The sequence below is a fragment of the Parasteatoda tepidariorum genome, chromosome 7 (assembly GCF_043381705.1).
Source record: "Parasteatoda tepidariorum isolate YZ-2023 chromosome 7, CAS_Ptep_4.0, whole genome shotgun sequence".
In the NCBI taxonomy this organism is placed as follows: Eukaryota; Metazoa; Arthropoda; class Arachnida; order Araneae; family Theridiidae; genus Parasteatoda; species Parasteatoda tepidariorum.
The window spans coordinates 32,087,222-32,097,223 of NC_092210.1; the positions used below are offsets into that span (position 1 = coordinate 32,087,222).

A 10,002-nucleotide genomic window follows, 5' to 3' on the forward strand; every position below is an offset into this window, starting at 1 on the left:
TTTAAAATATATTGTTTTCTGTTTTATATCTGAGTACTCCTTTTAGTTTAAGAAATTTATAACAGTTAAAAATCGCTTCGTGGTATCGAAAAAAACCCTTACAAATGAAATTCATCAACTTGCACAATTAATAATAGCAAATAAGTGCAACGTTTGATTTTGACACGTTGCAAATTTGATTTATTATTCATCAAAGGCGCCGTTGAGATAATTAGCATATTTCTTTTATATGTTAGCATATGTAGTATTGAACATTTAGATAAAAAAATTCACCATGATGTCTCTGATATCGAACATGTCAGAGACAAAAATTAAATTCGCTCTTTCTTGAGCAGTCTAAATTTATTATATTGTTATATTGTCTTGATTTATTATATTTTTACACATTGCTTTGATTTTTGACTGTACGATTTTAAAAATCTCGAAATAGTTGAAATTTTACTTATTTAAGAAGCTAGATCAGCTGGTTGTCGTAAGCGGTTAGTATATAATAAAATATAAATAACAATCACTAATGAGGGGTTAATCTAATCTTGTAAAAGATCCCATATTTGTGAATTTGAGAAATTAGGATCCAGTCTTTGACATTTTGAGAAAAATCACAAAAATAATTTTTAATTCTCTGAAAATACACATGATTGTCTGAATTTAAAATTAAGAATCAATGATGCTGTTCCTGTGAAAATTAAGTCCTATTTTTGTGATAAAAAAGATGAAAAATAATGTCATTGTAGCTTTAGAAACTATGAATTAATACCGTTTTTCCGGGGAAGGAGGGGGTTTTGTGAAAAGGCTATTTTCAAAACGAAACAAATTGTGTAGGGTCCATTTTTAAGAAACGATATTTTGTGTTTCGTTTCTACGGTAAAATAATCAGTAAAAGGTCTATCTTTACGGTTAAAAAAATTGTGACGAGTCAGTTAATGCAGTGCTTCCCAACTTTTTTACCACATTGTTCTGGTATATGTTTGATAATTTTACTATCCGCTGAGGGAGGGGGATTTAATTGCTTATATTTTAGATTTTGTTAATAGTTTTAATTTAAATGTATTTAAACATGCCTTCAAAATAAAATACAATCACATGCGTGGTATTTGGGTATTGCTGAGGTTTAAGGTGACATTTCTCAAGTCCCAGTTAAAATCACGTCCAAAAACAGCCGTACAAACCCGAGAGAAATAAAATGGAAATAATTTAAAGTTTCTTGGGGGGTCCGGTACCGTATCTACGGCTTGGTAGGTGACCACTGCGGTAATGGACTGAAATTTCTATTCAATATACCCTTGATAACATACAATAAATATATTTTTAAAATGTTTTCTTACCTGACAAACATAATTACTCCAGTTGGTTCCATTGCTCGAGCTATTCCTTTCCATGACTTAGAAATGTTGAAAAGTTGTTTTGCTGTGAGGGGAAGACGAGGATCAGGGGCCGGAGGAGTTGGTGGATCTTCCAGGGGCGCCGGAATTTCTGCCGCCCCAGCTTCAGGTTCCCCCTTCTTCTGTAGGACGGCAAGGACTTTGCTCAAATTGACTCCCATACCGAGAATAGCTTCTGCTTCTTTTTGACAACACTCACTGTTTTCAAGCGGTTGTGGAGAGGGCGCGTCGTATGAGTGCGCAGGCGCCCCACCTTCAGATAAGTTTCTTAATTCTATGAATGAAAAGGATAAAAAGTGAATGAGAATGTAAAGAACATCAAAAGAAGGACGGAAAAATCTATAAAAAAGTTGTTTTGGATAGTTTTCTCCGAAATATTTGCGAATGGAATTTTTTAAATAGTTAAATAATAACATTCAGCTCATTTTTGTTTTAAAAGCATCTTACAATTAAGTAACTTAACTTAAGAAAAAACAATAAAAGCGTTATTTATTTTTCATGGCACGGAAATTTGTTTAAGAAGTTTCACTATTATAGCGTAAATTGCATTCAAAGATTTACATTAAATTAATTTTAAAATGTTAAATATATTGTATATATATATACACGGGTGATTTTTTTGAAATTGATAACTTAGAGAGAGAGTTAAATATTTATCGTCTGTTTAAGATTGTTGAGTGGGTGAAAATATTCAATTTTAACAAAAGTCTTTTTCTTCATATGCCTTTTTTAAATCTCATTAAATTGAGCATGAGGAGTGTTATGATTTCTAATCAGTTTACTCATATAAAATAAATTTAGTAATTTTTAGCAATTACGTACTTTAAATGCCTTTTCAGAAGAACGTTGATTTTAAGGAAACCTCTTCACACTTACACATATTACAAAAATAGTTCATTATTGAATTCTTTGAAACTTCATATGTCGATTTTGTAGAGACATTGTAAAACACATTTCTCATCAAATTTCGGTATAAAGTACCGGCACTTAGGGTGCATCATCCATATTATCCATTTTAACGTAAAATCCATTTTTACTATATACCGAATATATTATATTATATATTAAATATAGTATAATATATTCGATTAATATATTATACCGAAATTTTTAGAGTAATATTTATTCCGTTAGAGTGATTCAGTGATTTTATGGTAATTACTGTATATAGTATCAGATTCTTGGTTCCGTAACATGTTTCGGTAAAAATGGATTTTTTTACAATCAAATTTTAGCTATGTTTTAATGTATGAATCTATTATTTTATCACGAATGTTTAGAGACAGAATGTTAGACAGAATGTTTAGAGTTTTTTTTAAAAATCAATATTGAACAACATATTTTGTACTATGTCCTTGCATATTTAAATCTTTTAAGGAATTTAATTTAAAACACAGGCGAACACATAATTAATCGAGGAAAAAATTATTTTTATATTTACGCATCACAGTTTGTTTCAGAGCCCTTATTATGAAAAACTATTTAACACATTTTTAAAGTTTATTTTAGATTTATACTTTTAGGACTGCTGCTTACCAAAACTAAAATTGCAATTTTAATAAAGGCTGTATTAAAGAAATTAAGACAGCTCAGTCAAATATCTTAAATACCGTAAAAAAATTAATATTAGATACGAATATTAATTTTTTAGATAAACGAATGATAATACGAAATAGTTCTTGATGAAACCGTTTCCTGCTGTATGCTCCGAGCAAACATTTCGTCAAAAAGACAAAATAACTATCTTCACTTCTTCAAGGAAACGAATTTCGTCAAAATTAAAGAAATATTTCGTTGTTCCGTTTTTGCCCCCCCCCAAATCCTCGTAGTACTTAATGTACTAATTTTTTTAATAATTGCTTTTTCGTGAGACACCACCATATAGGTGGACTAGTATCACACCAACACAAAAAGAACAGATGAAACAGAGAAATAAATTACACCCATGCCGGACCAGGATTCGAACCTGGAATCGTCCAGGCCATTTGGTCCCGTTAATTTCGATCGCCTGGTCTTAATTTTAGTTTCGCTATTCTATTTAACAATCTCTCACAATACACTTCGATGCAGATTCTAGTTGAGGAACCTGGATATAAAGATATTGAAATCGGTTTTAGCAATTAGGCATGTTTCCAATTTTATATTGAATTTAATTAGCTTGTTTCTGAGATCAAACTATGTCGAAAAATATAAATTTAGGAATCTAAAGTTTTAAATTTCTTAAAACGAATTGCAGTAATTAATTTCGTATCTATTATATGATATTGAATCGATAGCAGTGATCTTTTCTCAGTAATAAAGTAAAAAGTAGCTAATCAATAATAAATTTTGGATTTGTTTGTCATGACTTAGTAGGTTGTCTGGACTTGTTAGGACTGTTTTTAGAAAATTACATAATATTTCACAACTATCTCTTCTTACCTTACACTGTAAGAAATCTTGGATCAAATTATGGTAAAAAATACCGGCACTCAGTTTGCCGGTACATTTTACCGTAAAATCCAATTTTAACAGAGCATGTTATGAAACAAAAAAATATGATATACCTTAATTTTTGCAGTAATTACCGAAATCATTGAATCACTTTAACTAAATAAATATTACTGAAAACCTTATGGTTTAGTATTTTATATTAAAAATGGATTTTACTGATGATGCACCAAAAGTACCGGTACATTGTACAGTAATCTAATCCGGAACTTTTAACAGTGTGTTTTAAAACAAGTATATGAAGGTACGCAGGAGAATTATATATAGCAGAATTAATTTCACTGAAAAATATTATGGGAAGAAATGCTTGTTCTGATATATAAACCAGCAATTATTTTGTCTCCTGAGTTGGGCAAATTACAAGATTATAAAGATTTTACAACATATAAATATTGTACAGCCTCTTTATAGGCTATTTTTGAGTTTGGCTATTTCAATAATATACCAGCTCAGGTCTTGACCATTTCTCCTGTTTCAGATAAAAATATGGGTTGGGTTGAGTAAAGATAGTGTAAATATCCCTTTTGAATCTCCTATTATTATTAAAGTGTTTATTTTAATTTAAAGATACGAAATTTGTTTGTGCTAATTAAAGACAAAAGACAAATTTTTTTCTTCTACTTCAAAACTACTTGCCACTTTGATTACTTTATGTATGAGTTTAAAATTAATCTCTAAACATCATTTTTATTACTACTTACAATAAAAGAATAGCATTTTTCGAATTTACGCCCAACTAATTAAAATGATTAAATGTATTTTACAGCTTTGATTCCTTTTTATATCTCTTAATGTTTTATTCTGATCAGTAAGACATGTTTCGAAAGTGAAAAAAAAGTTTGCTAAGATTATTTTTGTAGTTTGGTATGACAAAAAAGTAATTTAGTAAATTAAAGTTAAGTAATGGAAAAAAAGACTTGAATAAATTAGTCAGTCCCACGGAAAAAAAATAAGAAAATGTAGAAAGAGATTTATTTTTGTGGTATGAGATTACAGAATATTTAAAGTACTTTTCTAAAGGAAAGTTTTTGAAACCAACACACCATAAAAAGTTTCTTTCGATTTTGCCGTCTTATACACATTTCTTTACCGAAAATAATATTTATTTATTATTAAAGTTAATCCTTGAAATTTATAAAATCATTAAATCTTTTTTAAATAACTCTAACCTAGAAGTTTTAAAAAATAAAAATAAAATTTTTTGCTCTGATTAATGATAGTTAATATCATTTAAAGTCTTAATCAGAGACTAACTGTGCATAAATTAATTGAGTAATTTTTGTAAAGAAATATTGATTTTATATTTTATTTTATAATAAGGAAAATAAAGTAAGAGATTCATTCTACCAATTTGGAAGATTATTCAAGAAAAAAAAGCATGGTCAATATATGGTAAATTTTGGCTCAATGGAAACACTTATAAGCTTGGTAATTTTTACCGAAGTGCTTGGTAGTGATTTTAATGAAATTAGCAATAAAATACGATTTTAAAACATGTGATAAAATTTGGTAATTGTGGTAAAATTTGGGAATTTTATCATGATACCTTAGTGCATTGTATAAAACCATATATTCGGTTAAATAAATTTTTCGGTTTTGCAACTTTTACTAAATGTGGGGTAATAAGAATTATAATTTTGAAACCTAGAATTTCCGGTAAACACAATTAACCGGAACGGAAACATAATTAAACGAATGATTTAAATACCGTATATTTTAGCTTTTATTACCAGAATTAAAGTTTTCTTACCAGATATGTAAAAACACTGTAAAAGGGGGGCCGATATATATAAATATACGAGGGACAAGCATAATGGTCACAAGAAAGCATTTTTTAATCCATACAAGCTTAAAAAGAATTGAAATTGAATTACGGAAAAAAGTGAAATATTAAGTATTGAAATGTATCATTTTTAAATTGTATAATTTAGAATAAACAAATTTTCAAAAAAAAAAAAAAAAACATAAATCGGTTTAATAGTTTTAGAGAAGAGTAACTTAAAAGAAGTTAATTATTTTCAATAAAAAAAGTAGCTCCCGAGTTTTTAGATTATCCGAAAGTTATATTTTAAAAAGTAAAAGAAAGTATTTAAGTAAAATGTTGAATTATCATCTGAGGAAACAAATTTAAAATTAGGTGAAAAAAGTTTTTTGTTTGGTATAGAAGTTGAAATCTATCTAAAATACTGCATCAAGACTACATATTTTCTGCTGGTTTGTGAAATATAAACAAACAAATCTTATTAATTAAATTATTACCATTTTTTTATTAAACGATGAACAATTTTATTTTGAAAATTGAAATCGCAAAAAAAGGAGGACATTTAATTAGTTGAATATCAGAATATGTATAAATGTTTACATTATCAAAAAGCTATAATCAATATCTGAGATTTTCATCGCGATTTGGACATAGATTATTTTGCACAGACATTGATGTAAATAGTTAAGGCACCTAACGTAAGTTGTTCGACAAGGGCTAAGATTTTACTGCTACGCATGTCACAGTTACTTTCCGCTTTAGGATCCGCATCCACATTTGGTTCTGGATTCGCTTATTTAGTTCCGGATTCGCTTATTTAGTTCCGGATTCGCGCATTTAGTTCCGGAGATAAGACAAGAAACATCAAGAGTAAATAAAATAAAGGCTAAAACTCATTTAGTTAGTTGTACTACATTTTCCTAATTACTGCTATCTCCCATATTTGAGGTTAAGGAATCCGAATCGATCTAAAAAAAATTCTGAACACATAATGAGAAAGCGAATCATTATTTACAAAGAAGATATATATTTTATGAATTGTCACTCTTATAAGCCTTCTTCAAATAATTAAAATTAAACTAATGCGATATTTCTGAATAAAGAATAATATATCACCAACCTTCGTTATATGATCTTGCTTTTGAAAAATAAAACTTTCATGTATAGCTCCCAGGGCGAATGCATATNGGCATGGTATGAAGAAGTTCACGTTATAATTGCAAACAACACATGGTCCAGTTGGAGACAAATAATAAATTCTCTTAGAGTAATAGTTACCCCAGCAGGATAATAAATATTTTGCTCTTTGCCCATGCAAGAAAGGGTCTCAGACTTTACCTGGAGTTTGTCATTGAGTACCGTAAATTTTTTTTTTTTAGCATTATGTAAAATATAAAAATATATATATATAATAATAATAATAATAATAAATCGTAATATATTTAATATTTCGTGATAATATATAGCGATAATGAAATAATGGAGATAATTCACTATATATCTTGTGATTGTTCTTGCTTTGATCATTACGTTCGTTTCCGAAGTGAAATTGAACAATAGTCAAGATAATATAGTATACGATAAATTATTGTTATGGATAATACTTTCGATATTATTTTATTTGACATTATTGTGCTAGATCATTATGATTATTAGTAATGCTCACGATATTATCGCATTCAATATCTATTGTTATCGATAATAAGAGTATATTCAATACTTATTGCAATTATTTATGATACACCGTGAGGATATATTATAAAATAACGTTTTTGCAATATTTGAAAACATATTATTATTCGATTCATAGATAATATACGAAAAACCGGTATTTAGATTAAAAGTCATTCAGAGTAATTCTTTTAACTCTTTGGATAGAAAATATTGCATAATATATCTAAACAATATCTTTAATTTTTATTCCTAATTTACATGCCGCATACAATTTTAATGTTAAAAAAGAAATAGAGTTTGTTCAGACGCTATCAGGTAATTTTGTTTTGAAGAAAAACAGGGAAAATCTTCAAAACAATTATCATAAATAACACAACTTAGATATTATACTGCTTTTTACATTTTCTGATATCAGCAAAAGTAATTAACTACATTATGCCCAGACCAAAGCGTAAAAAATAACTTTTCTTATTAAAATTTGCAAGCAGAAAATTATTATGAGTTTAGGACCTATATATGCAGTGCTAGATAACCCGACAAACAATTTATTTTCCACTTAGCTAGGTTTATGGTTAATATACTGTGCTCCGTTTATCAAAACCACCTGTTATTTTTCCCTATTATCCTGAGAGTTTTATTATTTTTTCTTTTTTTATGGCTAGTTATGTTTTATTGAAATAATATTTTTGTGCATAAGTTTGCTTGTATACATAGCAATAACAAATATCCCACAGGAAAATTCTGTTTCCATATTTATTTTTCTTTTATTCATATTTCCTCATTTTTTTTTTAAACAAATAACTTTTTTTATGGAAAAAAATAAAAAAGTGACGGTATAAAAAATCGATAAATATTAGATATTTGCACTTATATTGCTGTAATATTTCATGTTATTTAAAATTCATAACTCAACTATAAATAATTTTATAACTTAATAAAAGGTTAAATATCTCGTAAAATAGCTATAAATTGAGTTATACGTGATCATTATTAAAATAAAATGAACTTTGACATATAAACAGGGGTCTACGAAATTTCAAAGAGGGAGGAATCAAATCGACACTATAAAAAATTCCGGATCAAATTAAGGTATTAAGTATCGGCACTTTCGGTTCACCATCCTAAAAATCTATTTTACCGTAAAATTTATTTTTAACTTAAAATTTTATACCGTAATTTTTATATTTATATAATTAGATTGATTCAGTTATTCAGATTGATTGAGTGATTCAGTAATATTTATTTAATTAGAGTGATTCAGTGATTTTTCAATAAATACTAAAGTAAAAATTGTGATTATTACAGTTAAAATTACACTTATGTATATGTGCGTGATCTTGGTGTAAACGTTTTGCATTATAGCTGTTAAGAATTTTGGATAGAAATCATACATTATAAAATTGTTTAATACAGTTTACAGAGACTTGAAAAATTAAAATATAAATATTTTTACTGCACAACTGAAAACATGCGAGCATATATATAACTACAAACTTCAGTTTCTGCAAATGAAAAGTAATATTGAGGACGGCAGACGAAATCAAAACGTGCCAATATTGAAGTTTTCAGAAGCGAAAAAAATGTAACGTATGGTGTAGTGATCTTGGTTTAAATCTTGATTGGAACGAGTGATCTTGGTTTAAACCTTGGTTGGAACGAGTGATCTTGGTTAAACCTTTGTTGGGACGAGTGATCTTGGTTTAAACCTTGGTTGGAACGAGTGATCTTGGTTTAAACCTTGGTTGGAACGAATGATCTTGGTTTAAACCTTGGTTGGAGCGAGTGATCTTGGTTTAAACCTTGGTTGGAACGAGTGATCTTGGTTTAAACCTTTTTATTTTTTCAGTGTGAAGAAGCTTTCTTACACTTTATAAATTGTATATGAAAGCTAGATTAAGTGTTAATTTGAAAGAAAAAAAAGTTTCATTATACAACTTTTAAGGTTATTCAGCATCAAATTCGGCGAGATATAACACCACAGTTTTTACAGTGTATGTATAGTTTAAAATTAAAGCTTTGTTTCAAATATAAGGCACTCAAACTGTGGCTTGTACATTTTCCTTTGTGGAACAACTCAGAAGAAACATCGTTAAATATTAGTTAAACATTATCATACTTTAGAGAGGACCCCTAAAGAGGAATATTTTACTTTAGAGAGCACAAAATAATTTGATCAAAAGTTAATTAGAGAGTGTTTTTCTATTTTGCTGACGGTGTTGTTCTTGTTGTCGTATGCCATTAAGGTAAGGGTGTGATCATACTTGTTTTCCAATGGTCCCATCTATGGCCAAGAATTCGACTTCTGCCACAACCATACGTCACACCCGTTTATAGGGCGGACCCATTCACACACCTATTCAGTCATCCACAGACATAGAGTAATAAATAGAAGGAGACGGCATGCCCGTAAACTTGTGAAGCCTTAACCGCAACCGCGGCGCCATATTGGTACAACCAAAACAAATCGAACTTCGTTGAACTAGAGCTGTACGTGTTTAAACATTCTTCAAACTGAGTAATAGATTTTATTTTAGCAATTAGTCTATTGTTGAAAATGATATTAAATCAAATAGAAATTTCAATAATACAGTCTGAAAAGATCAATTTTTCAAATGTAGTTGCATGCTTTATATATTAATAAACAGGTTATAATTATTAATTCATATGTTTAAAAAAATTGAAAAGAAACAGTTT

At 28.5% G+C, this 10,002-nt stretch overlaps 1 protein-coding gene across 2 annotated transcripts in view; it reads right to left on the minus strand.

The window, feature by feature from the left end:
* The window catches only part of LOC107446710 (neuroglobin), a 50,734-nt gene that overhangs the window by 22,116 nt on the left and 18,616 nt on the right, over positions 1 to 10,002 (minus strand). For both annotated transcript variants that reach the window (XM_016061427.3, XM_043048109.2), the window contains exon 2: positions 1,326 to 1,656. In XM_016061427.3, the coding sequence (XP_015916913.1) occupies positions 1,326 to 1,543 (218 nt within the window). In that variant the 5' untranslated portion in view covers positions 1,544 to 1,656. The remainder of the gene's footprint in view (positions 1 to 1,325; positions 1,657 to 10,002) is intronic.